The sequence below is a fragment of the Otolemur garnettii genome, unplaced genomic scaffold (assembly GCF_000181295.1).
Source record: "Otolemur garnettii isolate 467f Iridium unplaced genomic scaffold, OtoGar3 scaffold00003, whole genome shotgun sequence".
NCBI lineage: Eukaryota > Metazoa > Chordata > Mammalia > Primates > Galagidae > Otolemur > Otolemur garnettii.
Window position 1 is genome coordinate 35,904,358 of NW_003852398.1, and position 26,719 is coordinate 35,931,076.

The following is a 26,719-nucleotide window of genomic DNA, read 5'->3' on the forward strand; positions in this document are numbered from 1 at the left end:
AGCAGCAGCAGGAGCAGCAGCAGCAACAACAGCATCTTCCGTCCCGCTGCGCCCCCAGAGCCGCGGCCGCAGCCACAGCCGCAGCTCCGCAGCCCCGCAGCTGGGAGAGCCGCCGCCCGTTCGAGAGCCGCAGCCGCCGGCGGCATGAGGCGCGACCCGGCCCCCGGCTTCTCCATGCTGCTCTTCGGTGTGTCGCTCGCCTGCTACTCGCCCAGCCTCAAGTCGGTGCAGGACCAGGCGTACAAGGCACCCGTGGTGGTGGAGGGCAAGGTACAGGGGCTGGCCCCGGCTGGCGGTTCCAGCTCCAACAGCACCCGCGAGCCTCCTGCCTCAGGTCGGGTGGCGCTGGTGAAGGTGCTGGACAAGTGGCCGCTCCGAAGCGGGGGGCTGCAACGCGAGCAGGTGATCAGCGTGGGCTCCTGCGCGCCGCTCGAAAGAAACCAGCGCTACATCTTTTTCCTGGAGCCCACAGAACAGCCCTTAGTCTTTAAGACGGCCTTTGCCCCTCTTGACACCAACGGCAAAAACCTCAAGAAAGAGGTGGGCAAGATCCTGTGCACTGACTGCGGTGAGTCGCCCCCTCCCTCTGCTAGAGATGGGGGGAGGGGCGAGGTGGTGGAGAATGGGGGTGGGGCAGGGAGGTGCTGCAGGTGCCCAGGCCTGGCAGCGTCCGGGCGCTGGGGAGGTGGGGCCGTCCATGGGCAGGGCCCCTGGCACGGGTGGGTGAGGGGGCTGGGGTTGGGGAGAAAGAGGATCAGGTTTAAAGTGTGCCAGGGGTGGGGGGCGGGGGGAGGCGTCGGCCTATGCCAGCAGGGATCTGCGGCTGATGTATGGCATGTAGGGCTGGAAAGCTGCCATCATAGCCCAGTAGCGGAAGGAAAAACGGAGAGGTCCGGGCGGTGCTGGCCTGAGGCTCAGTGAGTCAGGAGTGACCCACGGAGGCCTTGCCCGCTCTGCTTCCACGAGCCTGCCGTGTCCCGGTTGGCAGGGTCTGCAGGAGCAGCTGGGTAGATTCCCAGGCTGTGAAGGCCTCGCCTTACAAGTTCTCCTAGGGAATGATCGCCCCCGCCCCCTCCTTCCTCTCCTGGGCTAGCTGCTCTGCTCATCCACACCGCTGGCGCAGGCAGAGTTGGACTTTTTCTGCTACTGTTTTCCGTCCTCCATGTGGCTCCGGTGTTTTTCTCCATCGTGATTGCCTGTCTTTGCTAACTGGGTAGCACAGCCTTCTCTTAACCTCCAAGACTAGCAAGCAGACAGCTCTTTGGGCTATTTCTGGGGGATCTTGCTAGGTCTGTTGATTGTAATGATGATGAAATAGAGTAACTTCTGTTGAATGCTTTAAGTTCAGATCTGACATCTTGCTGGCCGGGTGTGTTGACTGCATCTGTCATCTTCATGATGTTGGGTACTGCACAGGAATGTAGGTGATTAGGAACAAAGCAGTGAAATCCATGGATCTGTGCAACTGAGAATGGACAACTACCATGTCAGAAGTCAAAGAAGTGTCAGTCTAAGAGCTTTTTCTTCTTGTGCTTTAATCCAGGACTTACTTCTCAGCAAGATATTTTGAAGTGAATTCCCACATTCAAATATTTGGCGTTAGCTTGTCCTGTGCTTACTCATATTGGAGTTTCATTTTGTTTCAACTGAGGCTGAATTTGTTGGCATGCAGTGTGACTCTTTGGACTGTATAGTGCCTGAATTATGATAGATGTCCTGGACTCTCACAGAAGTTGTATTTTTACCAGTTTACCAACTGATTCTGTGTAGTGTAGATAGGCTTTGAGTAGCAAAATATGTGTAACAGCTCATAGTAAAGTTTTGCAGCCCTCATCTTTCTAGATCAATGCCTATGACTTTTGGAAGCTTCCCTCCCTCCATTCTCTTTAAGAGACAAATTTTAGGTGTTTAGTTGTAGGAGTATATCTAGGTACTGTGTGGAACTGAGATCACTTTAATGAAAGGTATCTTGATAGTGTCTTAATAAGGAAGGGGAAAAACTTTGAGGATAATAGCAGTTTATCACTCTGACATCATCCCAAGGAATATTGTTGACTGCTTTTTAATGTTGGTTTTATGCTTTGAAATGTTTTATGGTGACAAGTTGAAACAGCTAAGAATTTCTAATTTTTTATTCTATTAATATTTTATCTGAGATCCCTTGGGGAGCTGTAGAATCATATTACACTTTAAGAAATAGACAGTAAAAACATTTATTGAACCTGCCCAAGGACAGCTTTTGTTTTGGTTTTTGGTGAGTTGCTTCTAAATATGCACAGTGCACATCTCCAAATGATTCTTAGTCTGGGCCACAGAGTACCTGATGGTCATTGTCAGATAACCCAATAAAGTAAAAGGCTTCTCTATTCATTTGTCCCTCTCCTCCTACTTTCTCCTTTTCTCAACATCATAAGCCTTGTCAGTTATACGTTCTTTGTTTTACTGAGCTTTTAATAGCTTAACAGTTGAATACAGAGATCATGAAAGATTTGATGGTCAGAAATATAGTCTGTTTTGGGGTTATGATAATTTTGTATTATTAAAATAGCATATAGATAAATTTGGAACTGCAGTCTGTGGTAAAGGGGAGGCCCTCACACATCACAAATTATCAAGGAGCAGGAATGTGTATGGCAGTAAATATTTTAAAGTGCAAAAAATTTTGCTTTGAATTGATAGTATATAGATAGATGTCAGTTGGAGGGGCCTTATAAAAAGGGATTAGAAATTACAGGACATACATGTAAAACTTGTGGAATAGGTGATAATATGACAGAAGAATAGAAACTGCATTTTCTGATTTTCTACCATGTGGTTAAAGAAAACATGTACTTTTTTTGTGATCGTACAATAAATAAGGAAACAAGATCATCCTAACTAACCACAAAACTGTCCTTGTGCTCAGCAGGAAATAGCTAACAAATTCATTTTACGTTTTCTATTCTAAAGAAAGCCCTCTGGGCCATAGGGTCATTGGGAACATTTTCTCCTTGAGAAGATTTGCCCATTGCAAAATAGGGAAACTGGCTCTTGGAAACTGTTATCATAGCCGTTATATTGAGCAACTGAGGTTGCATTGTTACTTTGTTTTTAGTTCTGTGTGTGTCTGGGTTCTGAGAGGTATAGTTCCTACAGAGGTCATCTAGAAAGCAGAGGGGGATTTTTTGGGGTGGAGGAGTCAAAATTTGGGGATAATGTATCATATGAAGGGATATGTTGTGCTTAAAAGTTGACACATGCCTCAGTAGCATCAGTGCAGGCTCATACTGGACTTCTGAAAGGTCCTTATAAATGGCTAATTTCCATTGTGAAATGTTGAAGTCTGTGATCTAAAGTGGAGAATTGTAGACAGGGTCTTGCTGGAATAACAAGACCTGCCGGGGGGCATTTTGACAGATCTAATGTATATCATTTATCTAAAAATACTATATCTGGTGGTAAAGAGTTGAGTAAAATCTTTGCGTTTCTAAGAAGATTGCATGCATATGTGGAGGAAAGTATTTTCTGTGCCTACTATGGAAAGAAGAGGAGAAAGAGTTAGAAAGGCCTTGCATGGGATTAGCAACTCTGTACAATACTATAGAAGCATCTGTTCTGCAAATAGTTCTGCATTTTAAAAGACGGTTGCATATATTTTGGTAAAATTATACCCTTTCTTTTTGTTTTCTTATATACATGTTTTAAAGTTGCTTCCTTATTGAATAGATACAGTAGATAGCATAAAAACAAAGATAATTCCTTCCTTTGGGATTTTCTGATTAGCAGTTTTCCAGTGTATAGTGTACTCTGCTATTAAACATGGAAAAGATATATGTATTCCTGGGAGGCTTTTATATTCTTTAGGATTGTTAAATTAATTTGGCACCCAGTTCACGTATTAGAGGAAGGTGGTTCACAAAATTCAGTATAGCAAAAGCGACTGTATATTTTTAAAATGCTGTTTATTTAAAGAATCTTTTCTTCCCCAGCCAGCTGGAAACCCAGCTGTGCTGCAGTTAGAAGATGGGAAAGTGAAACTAGATTAGAAACTGACCAGTCCTAGAGATGAAGACAAGCCTTGGTTATAGATTTAAGGGTTGAATTACAACCCCTAAATAATTACCATTATTTTTTGTAGTGGCTCTTTTCCTCTACAGACTGCAATTCTTGGGGCAGGAACAGTTTTTTTTCTTTCTCCTAGCTCCCCTGCCCCCGCAGTTTTGGTACTGTGCCTAGCTCATAGAAGGACTCTCCATAAGTGTCTTTTGAATGGATGAAGTCAAGTGAAGTTAAAAAAGAAAGCCTCTAGATTTAAACTAAAGCAATCTTAACCCTCCGATCTGTGACACTGAGTCCTGAGCTGAAAAGCTGAGTTTGGTGATAGCCTTTACCTGTCGCTATGGGAACCTTTTTTTCCAAAGGAATGGTTATCAACTAGAGTACTTTAACTACAATGTGCTTAATCATTGTGCTGATTAGTGTTAATGGGATTTGAGCAGTAGAGAATAAAGGATTTGCTGGAGAAGACTATTTCTTTTTTGGAAGGTGGATTACCATTAGCCCACCCTCAAATTTAAACAAAAATAAGACAACTATAAGTTTGAATTAACAAACACTTTTGGAGCTAGAGAGGGTGGTATATTAATAGTCTAGGTGACTAATTTCCTCTTGGCCCCCAATCAAAGCAAGTGTGCTTCCTCTTTACCATCTTCTATTATTTAGGGTATTTTAATTTTATTTTCTAACAACAATTTGTTTTTATGTCTATTTATATTTTTGGATATGTGGTACATTTATATGGCTCAAAATTCAGAAAATGTATAAGGATTTATGGTGAAAAGTTTCTCTCTTACCCTTAGTCCTCCTCTACCTAGCTCTAAAGCTCTATTGTAAAATAACTTATTCTTAAAATATTTACTTCTCTAAAAACACAATAGTTTTCAAAGTAGTCTTATATCTTTCTTTTAACAGACAGAAAATGTTAATTTTATCATGAAGCTAATTTTATGGTAAATTCCTAGGTAATATGTATTTTTTTTAACCTAGCCCAAGACCTTAACTCATTATCTCTGAGTTCTTTTCTGTCTTAAGTATATTCAAAGGATCTTTTTTCCCCTTTAACCAGTACTCTACCTCACAATTACAATTCAAGGGTCGGAAATGAAAATACCAATTTATTTTTCAGATACCTTGTCATTAAGAAGTTTTCCATAACAACAAATTTTGTAAGTCTTAATTGGGATGCTTGAAGAAGAGATCCAAAGGTTTGTCACTGAGATGTAGGGTTGCAGCTCTGCCCATGCAATTCCTACTGTTGACACACTCTGTAATCTCACAGTAGCCTCCATGTGGGAAATCACATGATTGCACAGATGGAAAGGGAAAAACTATACAGTGCATGATTTTCATTCAGAAGCCAAAGATCCCAGTTGCTGACCATATTCATGCATAGCTGGTATGATTACAGGGGACTTACCTACCCAAATACCGTTTTGAAGTATCTTTTTAGGGTAGCTGATTTGAACATAGTGTTAAATTTTCAAAGGATCTTCAAGTTGTCATTTAGATAGCTGGGGAAAATGTAAATATGAAAGTATCTATACAGTGGGAAGTCTTAACCCTCTAAATCCTGTTGGCTTAGCAGCATCTGACAATTTGGAACATTGATTTATGAAAGAAATGGTGTTATCATTGTCATTGAAGTTTTCCCAATGCAGTCTTCAACAACTTCTTGAATCTTTCTTTTCTTGGCCTGAAAGTGTTGTTAGTATAATTGGCATATAAGGTAAAGAAATTTCCTCCCAAATTTCAAATTTGGATGGATGATGGATGTGGTATGGGGATTTTTGTTTTATATGTTTCCAGCAAATTAACCCTCTCCTTCCACTTACTTTTGGAATTTGTACATAGAAATAAATCCTGTTCACGGGTTTTAAGAGATGATAAAGGGAACTCATTAGAAAACTGGGGAAAGTAGATGAATAAACTAGTAGAAGTGCTAAATTATGGCAAGTTTGAAAAGTAGCTGCTTTACATGAAATTAGACTCCTTTGAAAACAATAATATACACAGATGAATTGCTGTGCTACAGTTCTATGTAAGGCTGCAAGAAGTGAAGCAAACACAGAGGATGATTAAAAGTCACTAGGATAACATTGGTCGGCACCTGTAGCTCAATGGTTAGGGTACTGGCCACATACGCTGGGGCTAGAGGGTTTGAACCTGGCCTGAGCCTGCTAAAAACAACAATGGCAACTTCAACAACAACAAAAAAATAGCCTGGCATTGTGGCAGGCACCTGTAGTCCCAGCTACTTGGGAGGCTGAGGCAAGAGAATCACTTAAGCCCAAGAGTTTGTGAGGATACTGTGAGCTGTGATGCAACAACATTCTACTGGGGGCGATATAGTGAGACTCTGTCTCAAAAAAAAAAAGTCATTAGGATAACATCAAAGAGGACATGCTATACCCAGACGAAGAGCTGGGAAGTTTTGCCAATCTGGAGTCAAAAGACAAAATCATACTGATTGAGATCAGTTGCTGCTAATCAGCTGTGATGTTTTTGATAATTAGGCAATAAAGTTAGGTTAAAGAGCCTTCCTTGTTTGGCTAGTTGCTGCTGGAAGAGTGTGGAATATAAGCTCCATTCTACAGTAACTTTCCCTTCCCACTTTGTACTTTCAGTGAGATCCAAACAGCTGCTCCAGGGACCTTCTCTGGGACAAAGACCTAGCAACTCCAGAGTGTGTTATCTCCTCTCTATGCCTCTGCTCAGGACCTGATTATGTTGCTAGCCTCCTGGACAATAGTAGGTGTTAACATTGCCTTTACCCTGGCAGATAGTTCCAGAGTGGCAGAGGCACAAGTATCCTAGAGAGTTTCTGTATTCTACTAGCAACACAGACCCCCAAAGTGTAGTGTTCAGTTACTTTTATTCTCTCTTCAGAAACAGAATCCATAATGGTTTTCTTTATCATTCACAGCTTCCTGTCCTGTGCTAAGGTCATTTTCTCCCCTCTCTTTCTCTCTGTGGTCCATTTCATAAATATTAAGGATCTGTCTTTGTTTTTTAGGTTGAGATGTTTTACTTGGTCTTGATCTTGATATCTGTCCAACTAACAGAAGCCACACTGAATTACCATTTCTCAAATTGAATGAGAAGAAAGTTAATACTTGGCCAAATACTTAGTCCAGCCCATGCAAAAGTCAGGACATCATTAATTCTATCGTGACAGCAATGCAGTTTGGTATCCCAAAGGTTCTATTACTAAAAGAACTTTCTTTTAATTCTGTCTTTTAAATGTTTGCTTCAAAAAGGATTTGAATATGCGTTTTGTGTAAGGAACTAGGCACTTTAGGGAAGTTGTATTAGATACAGTCCCTGTCATCAATGAGCTTATAATAACAGTAATTCTACCCGGAATATTTTAAGTACTGTAAAATATGCCAACATAGTTCTTTGGAGAGGAGGAGAAGAGTCATGGAGGAAAGAAAGATCATACCTGATTAGAGGATTACAGAAAGTTTCTTGGAGAAGTAGTTTGAGATGGGGTTCCAGTAGTCAGAGATAAATGAGGTAAAAGTGGTTTGGAGATAAAGGAGATGAATCAGTTGATTAAAATCTATTTCATGCAGTAGGAGCCACATTCTCAATAGTAGAGGGGCATGTTTGTGGTATAGAAAATAACCAGAATGAAAGGGAGAAACAGGAGAGGAGCTTGGAGAGGTAGGTAGGATATTTCAGCAATCTTGAGTGCTAGGCTAATGAGTTTATTTTTTAATTATATAAGTAGCATTTGAAGGCTTAGGTTAAAAGTAACTCAGTATAGCTTGGTGCCTGTAGCTCAGTGGCTAGGGCGCCAGCCACATACACTGGGGCTGGCGAGTTCGAACCCAACTTTGTCCTGCTAAACAACAATGACAACTACAACAAAAAAAAATAGCTGGATGTTGTGGCATGCGCCTGCTGTCCCAGCTACTTAGGAGGCTCAGGCAAGAGAATTGCTTGAGCCCAAGACTTTGAGGTTGCTGTGAGCTGTGACGCCACAGCATTCTCCTGAGGGTGACATACCCTGTTTCCTGGAAAATAAGACACTGTCTTATATTATTTTCTTCTCAAGAAGACACACTAGGGCTTATTTTCAGGGGATGTCTTATTTTTATTACGTATAATACAATAATCTACATTTATTCAAATACAGTTAAGTCATCTTCTTTTGGAACCTGACAGGGGGAGCTGACCTTGTTGGTGGGGCTAGCACTAGTGATGCATGAACTCCTTTCCCCTAGCCATTCGCACGTGCGCAATAGGATGCCTGCCACCGCAGTTACCACAGCTCGGAGAAAGGAGCTGTAGCAGATAAAAGGTATTCCAGTCTTCCTTACTGCTCCATGCGGAAATGCATGGCATGGCTATGCAGATACGATGCATAGCCACCCCCATCACTAGGTCTTATTATCGGCATAGGGCTTATATTTAACAAATGCATAGAAATCCTGCTAGGGCTTATTTTGAGGGTAGGTCTTATTTTTGGGGAAACATGTTAGTAAGACTCTTTCTCAAAAAAAAATGTAACTTAATAATGTTTCATAGTTTATCAGTGGATGGGTATTACATGTGTTTTGTTAAATTTATCTCTGTTTCCTGTTTTTTGCCATGCTAGTCTATTCATGCTATACTGTTATCAGTGGTATTATTAATTTAATTTTCCAGTTACTCATTATGATATATGGAAAGATAATTTTTTTGTTTTTTATGTTGGCTTTGTATCCTATCCAGTTATTCTAGTAACTTTTTTTTTTTAATAGATTCCTTGGGATTCTCTATATATATGTTTATGTTGTCAATTAAAAAAGACAATTCACTTTTTCTTTCTAATCTGTTTGCCATTTGTTTCTTTTTCTTGTCTTGTTGCACTGGCTAGGACTGCCAAGTGCAATGTTGAATAGAAGTGCTAAGAGCAAACATACTTTTACTATTCATTGGGGAAAGCATTTAGACTTTCACAATTAAGTATAATGTTAGTGGAAAGTTTTTCACAGATACCCTTCCTTAAAAAAAAACGTCTACTAGGCTCAGTGCCTGTGGCTCAAGTGGCTAAGGCGCCAGCCACATACACCTAAGGTGGCGGGTTCGAATCCAGACCGGGCCTGCCAAACAATAATGATGGCTGCAACCAAAAAAAAATAGCCAGGCGTTATGGCAGGCACCTGTGGTCCCAGCTACTTGGGAGGGAGAGGCAGGAGACTCGCTTGAGCCCAGGAGTTGGAGGTTGCTGTGAGCTGTGATGCTATGGCACTCTATCCAGGGGGACAGTTTGAGGCTCTGTCTCAAAAAAAAAAAAAAGTCTACTAAACACAGTGTAATGACTAAGACCTTGGGCTCTGTAGTCAGACAGATCTGGTTTATTTTATTTTTTTTAATTGAGATGGGGATTCACTATGTAACCCAGGCTGACCTTGAACACTTAGGTTGAAGTGATCCTCCCATGTCATCCTACAGAGTAGCTGGGATTACGGGTGCTCACCAGATTCAGACAGGCTAGGCAGCCACCACATTCCTTCCCACTCAGTACAGAAACAAGGAAAGAGAGAGGATTAATGATTCTGTGTGAATCATGAATCTGTGTTTAAAAACCATCTTTTGCATTTCCTAGATGGGTGATGTTGGGCAATTACTCTCCATGTCTTAGTTTCCTATGAAATGGGGATAATGATAACACTTAATAGGATTGCTGTTAGTATTAAATGAGATAGTGCATTTAATTAACATATAATTGCTCAATAAGCCTTAATTATTTTTTTAACATTTCATTTATTTGTTTATTTTTAATTATTATTTATTTTTTGCAGTTTTGGCCAGGGCTGGGTTTGAACCCACCCCACCCCCCATATGGGGCTGGCACCCTACTCCCCACAGGCGTCACCCTTAACAAAATTTTATTAACAATGTGAGCAAAAAAACTAGGTAAATGAAAATAGTTCTAGGAGTAGAGTGGGGCAAGCAAGGTGCGAAATATTCACGAACAACCGTATTTTTCACTCTGGGTTGGTGGAGGTAGTGATAAGAAGAGACTGTGTTGTACATCATTTCATTTAGAGAAGCCCATATGAGTCCCAGGATTTGAATGCTGGTCCTGAAGAGGTACCAGCTATAAATCTTGAGGTGCCCGTGGATATGTCTTGGTCAATTTTTTGAGAAGCTTGCAGATAAATAGTACTTTTTTCTGTTTCACAAATGGGGGGACTAAGACCTATACCCCCACAAGGTGTCTTTTAAAATCTCATCATGTTTATGGGGCAAACCAAGTTCTGGAGTCCTACTAGACTTCATTGGTTCTTATCTTACATTTCACTGCTTTTAGGAGAAGTTGATGAGAGTCCCATGGAAAATGGCTGAAGTCTTTCTCATTTTAAAGAAGAGGAGTCCCTGACTTATGCTGCTTTTATTTGGAGGCTTCCATAGTTGGGAGTAGGTTCACACAGAATCATTAATCCTCTCTCTTTCCTTGTTTCTGTACTGAGTTGAAAGGAATGTGGTGGCTGCCCAGGGTCAGATGAGTAGAGATATAATCATGTAACAGAGGGCATTTTTTCAGTTCATAGGATTTTAATTTTAATTTTAAATAATTAATTAATTGATGTGTGGAATCTGATGAAAGTAAATAAGAAAATTTACTTTTTTTTTTTTCCTTTGGCCAGGGCTGGGTTTGAACCCACCATCTCTGGTATATGGGGCCAGCACCCTACTCCTTTGAGCCACAGGCACCGCCCAAGAAAATTTACTTTTTAAGTGTTTGTAGGATAAATGCTCTGTGCTTTGAGTTCCTTTTCTAAATATTTTTTGGATATTATTATTACCTCTCCGGTCCTTGGCTGGCCACAAGTCCTTGACCTCAAGAAGTATTCTTTGGGTAGGCACAGTGGCTGTAATTCTAGTACCCTGGGAGACCAGGTGAGAGGATTGCTTGAACTTAGGAGTTCAAGACCAGCTTGAGCAAGACTGAGATCCTGTCTCTACAAAAAGAAGAAGAAGAAGAAAAAGAATTAGTGGAGAGTGGTTGTATGCATGTGTAGTCCCAATTACTTGGGAGGCTGAGACTGGAGAGTCACCTGAGCCCAGGAATTTGAGATTGCACTGAACTATGATGATACCATTGCACTGCAGTTTACCTGGGATGACAGAGCCAGACTATGTCTCCATTCTGGAGAAGTAGTCTTCATTTTTTACTATTTTTAGAGTCTTTGTGTTTATGGCCTGTATCACTGATATGACACTTATCATTTAATGCCATGTATTTTTAATTATCCTTTGATGGGTTAGTTTCTTAAATCATTTATCTGATTGTAAGATCTTTGGGGGAAGTAACTTAAAATATGATTAAGCAAATATTTGATTACTGGCTATTGCCAAGTAAAAAGGAAGCAGTAAGTTCATTTGCTTTCTCTCCTGACTGCTTTTGTTCTAGACAAATTTCAAGATTTATTAAATGACAAGTCAGGTTTTCAGATATTTTGATTAAGGGCTGAATTTTGCTTCTCAGTTATGATTCAGTTCAGGTTTGGGGGTTTTTTGTTTGTTTGTTTTTGTTTTGTTTTGATGCAGGATCTCACTCTGTTGCTCAGGCTGGAGTATGGTGGCATGATCATAGGTCACTGCAGCCTCAACTACCTGGCTTCCAGTTATCCTTTTGCCTTCAGCGTCCTGAGTACCTGGGACTGCAGCATGCATGCACCAACACACCTGGCTGATTTTTTTTTTTTTTTTTTTTGGTAGATTTGGAGTTCATTTGTTCAACCTGGTCTCAAACTTCTGGTCTTAAGCAGTCCTCCCTCCTCAGTCTCCCCAAGTTCTGAGCTTATAGGCATGAGCCATCACAACTGCTTTTTTTCCTTAATGGTCCATAGTTTCAATATTTTCTTGCAAGTAATTCTCCTCTTTTATTGAGTTTTAGAATTATCTCTAGGTAGTTTTCCTCACGTATGCATGTATGTCAATATTTTGGCTTCTCTCTTTTTTCTTTTTGTTAGTTGGCATTCTGCAAAATTCACCAGTTTGACTTGCCATCCAAGCTTTTGGGATATTCCTCATTCTGGTCTCTTGCGGGAGTGTCCAGTTATACTCTATTAGTCTGGCCTGTTCAAGCTTTAGGCTGAATACCTTAAAATGGAGGAGGTATGACCAGGTACCTTTTCTTGGTAAGCTGAGTTCACAAATTAGAATACCTTTTTGCCTAGTAGGCAGTTTGGGGGGCATCTGGTGGCCAGTACTGGTTCTTAGAGCATAGTTTTGGGGTTTTTGGGAGTTTTTTGAGGGGGATAGCAGGAACCCAATGGTTCTTCCTTATGTCTCTCCTTTGGCATGTTTATTCTTTCACTATTTCCTTGAAGTGAGGCATTTTCTGCCATGTCTGCTTGGCTGATATATTGGGTGGGTTTCTCCAGAGGAAGTTCCTTTCCAGCTCTGAGTTCCTAAGGACTACAAGTCATTACTTTGCAGAAGGCTCTGACACCCAGCTTCCTTGCGTCAAAGTCCCCTCCTCTAGTACCCGTGGCTGTAGGTATAATCCCATTTCAGTACCTCACCATACTTACTTAGACCAGTAATGAATTTCACAAGCAATGCCCAGTTGACATCTCTCTTCTTTGTCTGGCTTTAAAGGGGAGGATTTATTTACCAGTCATGATGGAATAGGTAGATTGGGTAGATGATTTGTCATGTCTAAATCCCTGTATCTGCATGAATGAAAATAGCAGGGCTGCATCCAGTGCAACTTTCCCAGCACTGTCATTGGATTGGTTTCAGGGGGAAAAAAATACTTTAAAGAAGAATTTTATTCTTTTTTTTATTTTTTATTTTTTTTTGCAATTTTTGGCCAGGGCTGGGTTTGAACCCACCCCTTCCAGCATATGGGGCTGGCACCCTACTCCTTTGAGCCACAGGTGCCACCAAAGAATTTTTTAAAAGGAGGCAAAGAGTCTCACAACAAGATCCAATTGTCACAGAGAAACCAAGCCTCTGAAATGAAGAATTTCTTTCAAAGGATAGTGGATTTCCAAAGGCAGTCTATTTGACTGCTTACTATTAGTTGGTTTCTTATTCATAGTTTGTATTTATGTGGGTTTTACTTCTGACCCCCTTTTACATGAGGTTCCACCTCTCCCACTTCACCCCACCTTGCTTTCCACCTTCCTATTTAGGCCTGCTAACATGATTGTTCTTCTCTAAATTTAACAGGTACTGTTTAGCTATCATTTGCAAGAATTAGAAAAATTTCTAGAAATTTCTAGTACAAAGTTCCCAACCATTTCTTGGACTTGATGTCTTATAGACCCTAGTGTGAAGGTAGAAACAAGGCCAGGGATAGGATGAAGGAGGAACCACATCCAACAAATCTGGCTAAATTTCTCTCAGGTCAGGTTCTTTTGGATAAAACATGGGATTTTTCCAAGAAGACCTCTCCCATGTTTTCCAGGTTTTATTTCCAAAGGGAATGCTTTCTCCAAAAAGACTAGTAACATTCACTGGCCTCTTAGTAATGTGTACCCTATATTGTCTAAGTACTAACAGTGATTCCGTTCAGATGGTATCTTCAGGGCTCAGGCCAATACTGAGAAGAGACAGGTAGTATTACTCTCTGGACAGAGCAAGACACCACCTCTGAGAGAAATGCCTTGCTGCTGGGAAAAAATCTAAATTGTAAGCTAAAGTGAGGCATTTGAGTGGCCCCTAGATTGAGAGGGAGCTTTCTTTGTTTTTCACTGTGTAGATTTTCTGAGTAGGTTTCCATTGTGCCTGGTGTGCACTCAGCTGACAGAGAGGGCAAATAGGAGCTGGAACTGAGACTGCTTCTCTCGGGAATACTGCTTTCACCTCTGCTAGATTTATCCCTCCCTTTACCTGTGCCACACAGTGTGGGCTCCAAGCTTCCCCTGTGTGGTGTTAGCCTCGGAGACTGGCAAATCATCTGACTTTGGCCTAGGGCTTGTTGAGCAGAAGTAAAAGTTAAAGGCATGGGTTTTAGGTTAGTTCTATAAAGGGATCGCTTTAAAACTAGTGCATCCTAGAGAGCTGTGTCTAAGAGAAAACATCACGTTGGTAAAGAGTCCCAGTAGGTTTGATGATCTTCAGTGGGCCAAGGTCATAAACCATATATTTTTTAAGTATAAAAGTTTACTTTTCTCATCTATGAAGTTAAGTAACAGTATAATCATTCCAGAGTAGGGAGGAGTCATAGTAACAGGGGGCAAAAGGAAACAATGCAGTTCTGTCCACATGACTCAGGGGTAATCCAAAGAACATTACTCTCCATTCTATGGTTCAAAGATTACTTTCTTTGAAAGAGTTTGTTACTAGCAGTGTGAGTTTGGGAGAGGAGCCTCATATCTGGCTTGAAGTTAACCTAGTCACTGATTATGGCTGGTTTGTGGATCCTGTCAGAGGTTTCTCTAGGAATGTTTGTAGATGTAGTGTTTGGTTTTTCTGACATGCTTCTTTCCCTCTCCCCTCCTCAAATTGTTCCATCACTGCCTCTTCTTTTGACTACTTTGTAGAAGGTGCAATTCCTGAAGGGTTGCTCTTGGTTTTCTTCTCAATTCGTGTCATCTGATTTGATGGTTTCACCTATACATAGCATATGGGTAAGAGTGTATGTACTGGAGCTGACTTTTAAGGGTGAATTTTATTGTGACTCATTATAATACTTGCATAACCCTGGGCAAATTAATTAACCTCTTTGTGCCTCAGATTCCTCAACTATAAAATGGGGCTCATAATAATAGTTGTCTCATAACATTGTGATAAGGATTTAGTTAGTTACTCTGGAAAGTGCTTATGAGTAGAAAGTGCTTGCTTGTAAGAAATATTCAAAACAGGCTAGCTGCTATTATTGTTATTGTTGTGTCTGTTGTTAGGGGAAAGAAAATGACTTTGGATTTGGGTGGATATTTATTCAAATCCTGACTCTAATCCTTATTAGCTATGTCAATTTGGGAAAGGTCCCTTAAATTTTTAAGTTCCAGTTTCCACCTGCCTATGGCACTTTGTTTCAGTTTATCTATTGTTGCCTAGCAAAACACTCCAAAATGCAGTGGCTTAAAAAGGCAACAGTTATTTGTTATAATCTCTCACAGTTACTGGAAGTGAAGGGCTCAACTAGGAGATTTAGAATCGTTCATGTAATTCTAGTCAGATGGTGGCTATACAGTCAGTAGCTGAGACTGGGCCATTTTAGAGTTTCTTCTCTGACATTTCTAGCAGATGATGCTGGCTAGTTTTCATCTGGAAGCTTAGCTGGGGCTGAAGGCCAGGGACTTTGCCTGGGTTTCCTCACAGTATGGTGACTAGGTCCAAGGTTGTGCATCCCCAAGAGGGCCAAATAAAAAGAAGTCCCACAGCAGCACTTCTACCATATTCGGTTTGTTAGAAAAGAGTTACTAAGGCCTGACCAGATTCGAGGGGAGAGGAATGCATTCCACCTCTTCGTGGAAGGAGTGTCAAAGAATTTGCATCAGGCTCAGGCAGGAGTATCTGTTCTGCAAATCAGGTCTAGAGGAAGTTGAGGGTCCTTCAATGCAGCTCCTTGAGTACAGTAACTTGAGTACTATTCCTTTTGATCTGAAGACTGTGAATGGAATAGACAAGTTATCTGCCCTCCACTCCAAATGCAATGCTGGGATAGATAGAGGATAACTGTTATAGATGCCTTTTCTTAAAAAACTGGCAATGCTTGCATTTTAAATTAAAATTTTTTTGACTTTAATTTTAATTTTTTTTAGGCAGAGTCTCACTCTGTTGCTATAGGCTAGAGTGCCATGGCCATTACAGTTCCCAGGAACCTCAAACTCCTGGGCTCAAGTGATCCTCTTGCCTCAGCCTCCCAAGTAGATCAGACTACAGGCACCTGCCACCATACCCGGCTAGTTTTTCTATTTTTAGTAGAGAAAGAGTCTTGATATTGCTCAGGCTGGTCTCAAACTCCTGAGCTCAAGCAATCCACCCCCCTTGACTTCCCAGAGAGCTAGGATTATAGGTGTGAGCTACCTCAGCTGGCTTCTTTTTTTTTAAATTTAAATTTCAAAGTAATTTCAGACTTAGAAGAAAGTTGCAAAAATAATGCAAGTTCTCAAATACTCTTTCCCCAGCTTTCTCAAATTACATGTGTAAAATTATGAAAACCAGGAAATTAATAGTATTGCTGCAATACTATTAACTATTCTTTAGACCTTCATCAGATTTTGCCAGTTGTCTTACTAACAGCTTTTCCCTGGTCTAGGATCTGATCTGGGATCCCATATATTTTGTTGTCATGTCTCTTCAGTCTTCTATCTGGGGCAAATGCTTCCATTTAGAAAGGGGGAAAACATCAGTCACTAGTCCATAGCAGTTCTGAAATCTAGCCTAGTGTTTGAGTTGGCCTCAGTCCTACTGCCTGTGAATGATTTTACCCTATGGGATTCTGGTTCTGCCATTAGAATTATCCTTCCTTTTCCATAAAATATAGCCTGTGTGTGCAGCTAAGTAGTTTTCTTAGCCTGCTTTGTATTTGTAGATATTCCATACATACATACCTATGATAAAGTTTAATTTAGGTACAGTACAAGATTAACAATAATACTAAAATAGATCAATTACATGGTATAACAATATAACTTTTATACTATAATAAATGTGGCCTCTGTCTCTCAAAATATTAATATCTTCTATTGTATCATGGAAAGTGAAATTAAGGATAATGGGGGAACTGCTGTACAATTTTTTTTTTTTTTTGGTAGAGACAGAGTCTCACTTTATCACCCTGGGTAGAGTGCCATGGCATCACAGCTCACAGCAACCTCCAATTCCTGGGCTTAGGTGATTCTCTTGCCTCAGCCTCCTGAGTAGCTGGAACTACAGGCACCCACCACAACGCCCGGCTATGTACAATTCTTTTTTAATATGTGTAGTTTGTCAGTGAATCTTATCAGGGTTCACTACATTAGACAAAAGACACACCCACAAATCTTCTCAAGATAAACTCTTCTCTACCTTGGTCTCCCTCTGAGACTGCTATAGGATAATATCCTAAAATGAGTAAAATCTATATTCTTTAATGGAAAGGATCTGTGAGCCACATCCTTGGGATCCACAGAGGGCCTTTTGTCTATCTCAAAGATTATTTGAAGCATTGCTTTTGATCTTTCTGAGGTCTTAACAAAGGAACAATTCAAAATGTCTCAAACTGAGCTCACTATCTTCTTACCATATCCTATTCTGTTGTGGACACTCCTGTCATAGAAAACAACATCTATCTAGTCTTCCAAGCTATTAGAAATGTCAAAATCATTTTTAACTCCTTTCTTCCCTATTCTACTATATACCAGACACTGACAGTCATGACAGTTTTTACTATTGCAAAGTTTGTTCAATCCAATTCTTCTCATTTATGCTGGTCTAGTTGGGTACTTTTTTTTTTCTTTTTTTTCAAGAAATGAGGACTTGCTATGTTGCCCAGGCTGGAAAGCAGTGGCTATTTACAGGCACAACCACTGCATGCTGCAGTCTTAAACTCCTGGCCTCAAGGGATCTTCCTGTCTGAGCCTCCTGAGAAGCTGGGCCTACAGGCATTTGCCACTGTGTCAGGCTTCTAGTTAGGTACTTACAGCTCACCTAGATGGCTATAGTAGTTGTAAGTAGAATTTTCTTTTCTTTTCTTTTCTTTCTTTTTTTGAGACAGAGTCTCATTTTGTTGCCCTTGGTAGAGTGCTGTGACATCACAGCTCACAGCAACCTCCAACTCTTAGGCTTAAGCGATTCTCTTGCCTCAGCCTCTGGAGTAGCTGGGACTACAAGTGCCCACCACAACACCTGGCTATTTTTGTTGCAGTTGCCACTGCCATTTTAGCTGGCCAAAGCCGGGTTTGAACCCGCCACCCTCGATATATGGGGCTGGCATCCTACCCACTGAGCCACAGGCATTGCCCGTAAGTAGAATTTTCTAATCTCAGCATCTCTGTTCTCTTCCATCTCTTCTCTATTGCTGGAAGCAACTTTCTTCTTTTTTATTTTTTTGCCTGAGGCTAGGTTTGAAACGCCACTTCTGGTGTATGGGGCCAGAGCCCTGCCCTTTTGAGCCACAGGCGCCACCCGGAAGCAGCTTTCTAAGACAAAGAAATTACCTCTCCCCAGGCTTGGCACTTGTAGCTCAGTGGCTAGGGCGCCAGCCACATACACTGGAACTGGTGGGTTCAAATCCAGCCTGGGCCTGCCAAACAACAATGACCACTACAACCAAAAAATAGCTGGGCATTGTGGCGGGCGCCTGTAGTTCCAGCTACTTGGGAGGCTGAGGCAAGAGAATCACTTAAGCCCAAGCTTTGGAGGTTGCTGTGAGCTATGATGCCACAGGACTTTACCCAAGGCAACAGCTTAAGACTCTGTCTCAAAAAAAAAAAAAACAAAAACAAAGAAAAAAGAAATCACCTCTCCCCAGCATAGAAATCTTTAAAAGGTTTCTATTGCCTATGAGAAAAACCAAAACTTCTTCACAGGGTACGCAAGACCTTGCACAACTTGCGCCCTACCAACCATATGCTTTCAGCCCACTCTTTGCCATAGCCAAAACGAATTGCTTGAACATTTCAAACAAATTTTACACTTTTCTTCTTTGATGTGTTTCCTCATTATGTTTCCTTGGCTTAGTTCACCTTTCCTCTCCTTCTCAGTTAGTTCCTAGCCTCACCACCCTTCCAGGCTAAGTACAGGTCCTAGTTCTCTGGTGAGCTTTTCTGATCCCCCTAGTCAGAATAAATCATGGCCTCCACTAAGTTTCTGTAGCAGTTTATAGCTCTTCTGGAAACATAAGGGCCTAGAGTATCACTTAGCATAGTCACATGGGAGAGGAGATATGTGTGTATATGGTCCTCCAGACTATGAGCTTCCTGAGTGCAAGATGGAGCTGTAGCAAAGGATGTATTTTATTTATCTTTTTGTGCCTCCTATAAGTTACTGCTTGGTGACTTGAAAAGTGTCTTCTTAGGATTTTACCTTAGAATTAGTAGTGGCTGTTAGGAATAAGCATCTGGCTATGTAAGGAGATTGGCCTAGGTAGGTAATACATTAGAAGAGATATGAAGGCAATAAATTGAGATAGTCATTTTAGATAAAAAGGGGATGGGATAGTTACAAAGTGTTGTATTGGACTCTTTGTTATCATTGTTGCTTCTCTTTGTAATATAATAAAAGCCAAATCTCTGATATGTGGATTGGAGTCTGTGTTTTATTAGCTTCTGTGGGGCGCACTTTGAAAAGATTATTTAAGGATTAGAACATTAGGCTATTTTGTATACAACTCACTGTATCCCTAGCACCTTCATGGTACTTACATAAAACAGGAGCTCAATAAATACTAGTTGAGAGAAAAATGAGTGAGCAATTTCTTTTACATATGACTCTGCAGGGTGCCTTCACATGCCACACCAAAGGAGCATAGCCAGGAGAGCTGGTTCAGAATCAACACAAGTTAAGGGGGTCTTCTTGATATTTCTGGGGGTCCTCTTGATATTCAGCTTTCTGCTTTGCTACAGAGGAGTGGGTGATTGGTGGCAAGCAAATGGCAAAATTACGATCTGAATCAGGCAGTCAGAAGTGACAACAGCTTCTTTTAGGGTGGCTAAGATGAGAGTTTGGATATGTGTCCCTAGTTGAGAGAAAGGAGACTAACCAGGCTTTGTTAAGGATTTTTATTTTGTTTTGTTTTTAGATGATGAGAATCTTTCCTAGAAATTAGCCTCCCTGGGTTCAGTCTCAGTCCACACTGTATTCTGAATGCAGGTTATACTCACACTCTGGACTTTTGTTTTCAGGAGATAAATTGTGTTTTCTTTTTCGGCTGTAAGAAATGGTGGATAGGGTATTTTAAGCCAATTAGACATCAAAATGGAACTCTGTATGGGTTCTATATACTGTATTGCACTCTTGGTTATCATTGTTGTTTCTCTTTATAATATTAATAAAAGCCAAATCTCTGATATGCAGATTGGAGTCTGTGAAAAACTCAATCCTGAGTTTTTCTTTGAAAATTTTAGCAAAATCCTGGGCTGAGGAATAATATATATTTTAATACATATTAAAACATACACTGAAATACTGAATTTCTTTCTTGAAGTTGGGCTTCCCCTGTATTTCATTCTGAGTAATAAACTCCAGCAGCTTCATGAGTCTGATTGTGATAATTGGATGGGAGGGGCTTAGGCAATTTAGGAAGATGATGGGGGCCTGACCTCCTCCTGCCTTTGAAATCCACAAAGAAGGTAGAGTGGGAAAATAATGAATAATTGATCAAAAAATGGGGAGGATCCTTCCCAAATTAGGTCAGCTGGCTCAGTGATAAAATTGTTTTACTCTGTTATTAGCCCTCAGGACCAGATGCTATGAAAACAGAAATTAAGCTAGGCAGCTCTCTCCATCTGTGAGGGCAGTAAAACCTCTTCTTTCTGCACTGACCAGCTATGGATTCCTCTAGGTTAGTCCCAAGAGTCTTGATGGAAGGGAATTATTGGGATTGTGTCACTGGATTCCAGAGAAGAGGTTGACAGGTGTCTCAAGGGATGACATATTTGCATCTGCTTGTCCTTTGCCTTGTCCTTACAGTTTCTTTGCCTTCCTGGTTTTGGTAGGTCCAACTCAAGGTGACCTCCCTGCACTCCACAGATAGCAGAGTTGGCCTGCCTGGGCTCTTTCACATTCCTGAGTAACCAATTTTGCTACAGGGCTAGGTGAACCATATGGCAGCCTAGATTACAGAGACTGTTGGCGTTTGTCAACAGAAAGAGCAGGCTTTTTGGCTATAGCAACTCCCCTCGGTAGGATTACCACACCATCTGTGATCACAGCATATAGGATCAGATAGATGAGTATGCATTCCTATTCTCATTCACTTCTTGCCTCCAAAAGGAAGGTAGAAATGAGTTCAAAATCAAATATTAGTTAACAGATTTTTTAAAAAAACTTCTTGATTGGTATTTTCTTTTAAGGAGGGAAGGAAGATCTAGTAACCATGTGTCTTGATCTTGAGAGGTTTACAGTCCAATTGGAGATACCAGACTAACATGAATCAATAGCAAGTGACTTAAAGCAAGAGATATATAATAATTAACATAGAAGAAAAGTAACATAGCAGAAAAGTAACATAGACAATAAAATTAAGATAAGGGGAAGATCAATTAAGACTGGAAAGTTTGTAGGACAGAGTTAGGACTGGAGGTTAGTCTTACAGAATGAATAAGTTTGGGGAACTTAGGAAGATAGAGGAAAGGTTGCTAGGCCAAAAGAACAATGCAAGCAGAGGCAGAGACAAGCAAGATGTTCTACAGGACCATACAGAGATTAGTGTGGTTGGACTAAGATATAGGGGAGATAAGATTAGGAAAGTAGGGCAGGGCTGGGAGTGGTGGCTCATGCCTGTAATCCTAGCATTCTGGGAGACCAAGGCAGGTAGATTGAGCTCAGGGGTTCAAGACCCCATTTCTACTAAAAATAGAAAAACTAGCTAGGTATTGTGGTAGGCACCTATAATCCCAGCTACTCAGGAGGCTAAGGCATTAAGGATAGTTTGAGCACAGGAGTTTGAGGTTTCTGTGAGCTATGATAACGCCATGACATTCTACCCGGGCTGGCAGAATGAGATTCTGTCTCAAAAGAAAAAAAAAAAAAGGAAAATAGGGCAGGACCTGATTAAAAAGGGTCTATAGAGAAAGACAAAGGAATTTGGACTTGGTTCTGGAGGGGATAGGGTGCCATTGTAGGTATTGAAGCAATGATATGATAGGAGGAGAGGAATGTTTGCAAATACTTTGTACACACAATTCAAAGTGGACTGGAGTTGGGTAGGGATACATGTTCTAGGGATTAAGAAGGGAGTCATAAAGTCCTAAAAACTATAGAAACTGGAGAATAGGCACATAAACTAGACAGTTTTTTTCCAAAATCTGTGCGCCTTAGTGATAAGCTGGGTAGCTTTCACCAAGAAGGTGAAAGCTTTCTCTCACGAAGGAGAGAAAAAAGTCAATGTTTTGATCTTGGAAAGCTGGGAAAAATAGTAGTACCATTAATAAAAATGGAGAAATTATGAGGAAAAATAATTTTTAAAGGGAAAATGATACATTTGGCAATGATTTTTGTCTACTTAACAAATACTCATGTGACACTATATACTTGGTACTGTTCTGAACACTTATAAATGTTAACTCATTTAGTTTCCACAGTAGCCATCTGAAATAAATACCGTTATTATTATCTTTATTACAAAGAGGAAAACTCAGCTATGGGTTAATAATTTGCCCAAGATCATAAAGCTATAATAGCAAAGCCAGGATTCTGAACCCAGGCCATCTATATAAGACTCCCTTTTGTTGATGGGACACTCAATAGAAAGTAGGAAACCAGGCTTTGTGCCTGTAGCTCAAGCAGCTAAGGCGCCAGCCGCATACACTAGAGCTGGCAGGTTCGAATCCAGCCCGGGCCTGCCAAACAACAATGACAACTACAACCCAAAAAATAGCTGGGTGTGTGGTGGGCAAAATACTCCCTTGGGAGGCTAAGGCAAGAGAATCACTTAAGCCCAGGAGTTGGAGGTTGCTGTAAGCTGTGATGCCACAGCACCCTACCCAGGGTGATAGCTTGAGCCTCTGTTCCCCCCCCACCAAAAAAAAGAAAGTAGGAAATCAATATCTGTTGGTTGGTTCCTTTGTGCAGCAGAGTCCTTTACAGGAAATGTAAACATGAATATGACATGAACATACCATGAAGAGGTTTGTAAAGAACTAGTGAGAGAATGGAAAACAGATAATTATTAAGGGTCCTAAGATACGTGCTGCAAGAGAGGATGACGCATAAGAAAGTAGAGAAGGGGGACCAGCACACTGCACATAGCTCAGGACCTAGTCCTACAAACCTGAATTAGGATGGTGAGTGGTTTTAGTTAGTTGGGCCACACAACATAAAGCATGAGTTAGAGAAGCTGTAAAAGAGAAGGTTGGGATGCTATCACAGAGAGCAGGAACCTAGGTTATAGGTTTGGATCAGAGGTGGAGAATTAGAAGCCCAGGCATTTGAGTAAGGAGGGGATAATTGATGTTATATACACAAGGATCCCCGAAGGGATGACTGTAGGGAGGAAAGAGCTGAGGGTTGGGGGATGGAGCCTTCTTTTTTTATGCATGCAGATATCTAGGCTGTTCTTACTTAAGGCTGAACCTAAATACTCCCTAAATTAAGGCCTTATGGCAGGGGTCCTCAAACTTTTTTTTTTTTTTGAGACAGAGCCTCAAGCTATCCCCCTGGGTAGAGTGCCATGGCATCACGCTCACAGCAACCTCCAACTCCTGGGTTCAAGCGAGTCTCCTGTCTCAGCCTCCCAAGTAGCTGGGACTATAGGCGCCCGCCACAACGCCTGGCCATTTTTTTTTTGGTTGCAGCCATCATCATTGTTGTTTGGCGGGCCCGGGCTGGGGATTCGAACCCACCATCTTAGGTGTACGTGGCTGGCGCCTTAGCCGCTTGAGCCACAGGCGCCGAGCCCTCAAACTTTTTAAATAGGGGCCAGTTTACTATCCCTCAGACCGTTGGAGGGCCAGACTACAGGCCCAGGATGAGTTAGCTGCTAAGCAGGACAGGCAGCGGCAGCAAAAAGGTCCTTGGCAGGCTGCATATGGCCCGCGGGCCGTAGTTTGAGGACCCCTGCTTATGGCATTTGGTCTCTTCCTCTCCCAGACTAGGAGAACATTTCTGGCTCTCTGCCTTTGTTCTTCAGGGGTCTTCCAGTCACCTTGGGTAAATGAAGTTCTCGTTGTTCTTGTCGCCTGTGTATTCAGGAATGCTAGGGCCTTTCTGCCTGGACTCAAGAAGGAATTAGCAAAATACTAGGTCATGCTCTTGTTGTTGATGCAGAGATGATATTTCAGGCAATCATGAGTTCCTTATGCAGTATAAAACAGAAATGGTGAGGTTGCTTTCTCTTAGGTCAGGCAGTGACTTCCAGGGGATAGGCAAAGTATGGACCATTCCAGTATTCCATATTCATTTTAGGTCTTAAAGAATCATTCTTAGGAAGATAGTGGTGAGTAGACATAGAACTTAAAAATCAAAGGTCAGACATTACTTACAGAATTCTTCATTGACATCTGGAATAGTCTGAGCCTCAGACTTTGTCTCATAAAAACAGAGAGCATAGCCCTAGACAAGAGATGTTGATTTAAACTCCAATTTGTCACTTACTAGCTCTGTGACCTTGGGATGACTGATCTTTTCAAGTCAATTTTGTTAACTGTAAAATAAGGCTAATGATATTTGCTTTTCTTACCTAACAGGTATATTGTGAGAATCAGAGGAGATAATGTCTGTTAAAGTGCTTTGAGATTGCAAAGTATCAAAGTATGCTGTGATTATTACAACTACGAACCAGTTTGCACACTCTTAAAGATTAATGTTCTGAGAGTGCCTTTTGCATAACCTATTCATAGTCTCTGCCAAGGACTTAAAGGGCAAGGGCACAAAGTGGGAGTTAGAGATACAGGATAGAATATTTCTTCCTGCAGACATATCCTATTTCATTGGCTCCAAGACATACTCACCTCCACCCCCATTCCTATACATGAACATCTCTGAAATTCGGCTGTGCCTTACAAATAATGGCATAGTGGATGTGAGGAAATTAGCTAACCTTTTTAGGAGGAAAATAGGTCGTGTATGCAAACTTTCTTTTTTCTACATGAATAGCTATTTTATCTCAATCTGTGCTAGAGAAAATCTTGCAGCAGTGCACTAAGGCATTTGCTGCTTCAGTAAGCGTAGAACTCTGTCTTTGAGCATCTCATGGTGTGACATGGTCATCCTTTCTCATTACACAGATTTCTGGAAACAGAAGACTAACTTGAACATCTGACCTGATCTTGGGACATATCTTGTCTATTATAAAAATCTCTAATGACAACTTTGTCATAATTTCCTACTTCTTCCTTAAAGTAAAAGGCAAGATGTATTTTGGTTAGTAAATAGCTTATATGCCATAGGTTTGACTGTGTTGGGCTCTGGAGTGTTAGAAGGTAAGGAGCCAGGTCTCTTACCCCTATCCTGGAAACCCCTAACTGTCCTAACATAAATTGTCCAAGTGACAGGACAACCAATTGAGTTGTGAAGAGTTTTCAGCTCTTCACAAAGCTTCTCTTTAGTATGAATTCTGTGCTTGTTTTCTTCTCCAGAAACTCTTCCTTAGTACCAATTCTTATTGTTTTAGTCTCTTATTTATTATGTGGATGTGATAATTCACATTTTGAGTTAAATGGCAAGGAGAATTCTGGGCCACTAGCTTTCTATATTCAGGGAATATAGATGAAGAATTTATAATTAAAAATGTAGGCCAGATGCGGTGGCTCACACCTGTAATCCTAGCACTCTGGGAGGCAGAGGTGATGTATTACCTGAGCTCAGGAGTTCGAGACCAGCCTGAGCCAGAGCAAGACCCCAGCTCTAAAAAAAAAAGCCAGGTGTTGTGGTGGGTACCTGTAGTCTTAGCTACTTGGGAACCTGAGGCAAGAGAATCGCTTAAGCTTAAGAGTTTAAGTTTGCTGTGAGCTGGGATGCTACAGCACTCTACTGAGGGTAACAAAATGAGACTGTCTCAAAAGAAAAAAATGTAAATCCCCAGGTAAAGAAGGTAAGAAAAAGACATTAGTATTTATTGAGCATGTACTTTTATAGACATTATATGATTCTCACAATAACCTAGGGAGGTGGGTTTTCCCTTCCCAGTATTATACCTAGGAACTTGAGGCTCAAAATAATAGGGTTCCAGTCTGGTCATACTAGTTATACATGTAAATGCTGGAGCTAACTTGAACCCATACTTTCCTTTTTTTTTTTAAGCCTAGTCAAATGAAGCACTGGGATGGAGAAGGAACAAAGAAATCTGCAACTAATTGTGATAGATTATTTGTAAATACCACTGCACAAAACCTATACTTTCTAGGAAGAGTGGGTCTAAAAACAAAGAGAAGTGATAAGGGGCTTATTTGCACTGATTACCCAATCATTCCCTCCTGGTTGATGTGGAGGCTCAAGAGATGATTTGAACCAGCACATTGTACCCCATGATTGCATTAATGCACACAGCTATTATTTAATAAAAAAAGAGATGATTTGAGTTGGTTCTTTGAAGGGTTCTCTGGTTTTCCCCTCCCTCAGTTCTAGGGGTAAGGTGAAGCTGTGCTGTGTTTTTCAGCCACTGATTGGCCCTCCTTGGCCCCTGCTTATAGTGGCTCCTGATTCAGGTCAGATGTTGTTTGGTGCCCTAGAAATAACCGGGTTTCTAGCCCAGCATGATTCCCTTGAGCCTCTGGGCCTGCTGGCAGCACCCCTCCCTAGAGCTGTGTTTATTTCTCTTATGTCATTTGCTTATTATAGGCAGCTTACTAAGTGTTATCACTACCCTGTGTTTCCTTGCCTTTTCTTCTTCTGTCTTCCCCAGTGCTTTGGGGACTTTGGATGACAGGGACCTAGGAGGCAGCATTCTAAGTAGGCTCCTTCTACATTTCTTCTTCATTTGGAATTCAGCTTTTCTGATAATTTTCCCTTGAGGATGAGCTTTTGTTAGAAACACTGGCACTGTAAATGAGTGTCCCCTCTGCAGGCCAAGAAAGGAGTGCCCCAAAGGGTTGAAAAGAGAGCACAGTGGAGGAGCAGGACCTGAACTAAGGAGAGGGTGTTG

General features: G+C 41.2%; 1 protein-coding gene across 1 annotated transcript in view; it reads left to right on the plus strand.

Moving 5' to 3' along the window:
• NRG2 (neuregulin 2) overlaps positions 1–26,719 on the plus strand; it is a 257,452-nt gene that overhangs the window by 49,477 nt on the left and 181,256 nt on the right. Inside the window, exon 2 of the mRNA XM_012807018.1 lies at positions 3–568. Coding sequence (XP_012662472.1) covers positions 3–568 — 566 coding nt within the window. The remainder of the gene's footprint in view (positions 1–2; positions 569–26,719) is intronic.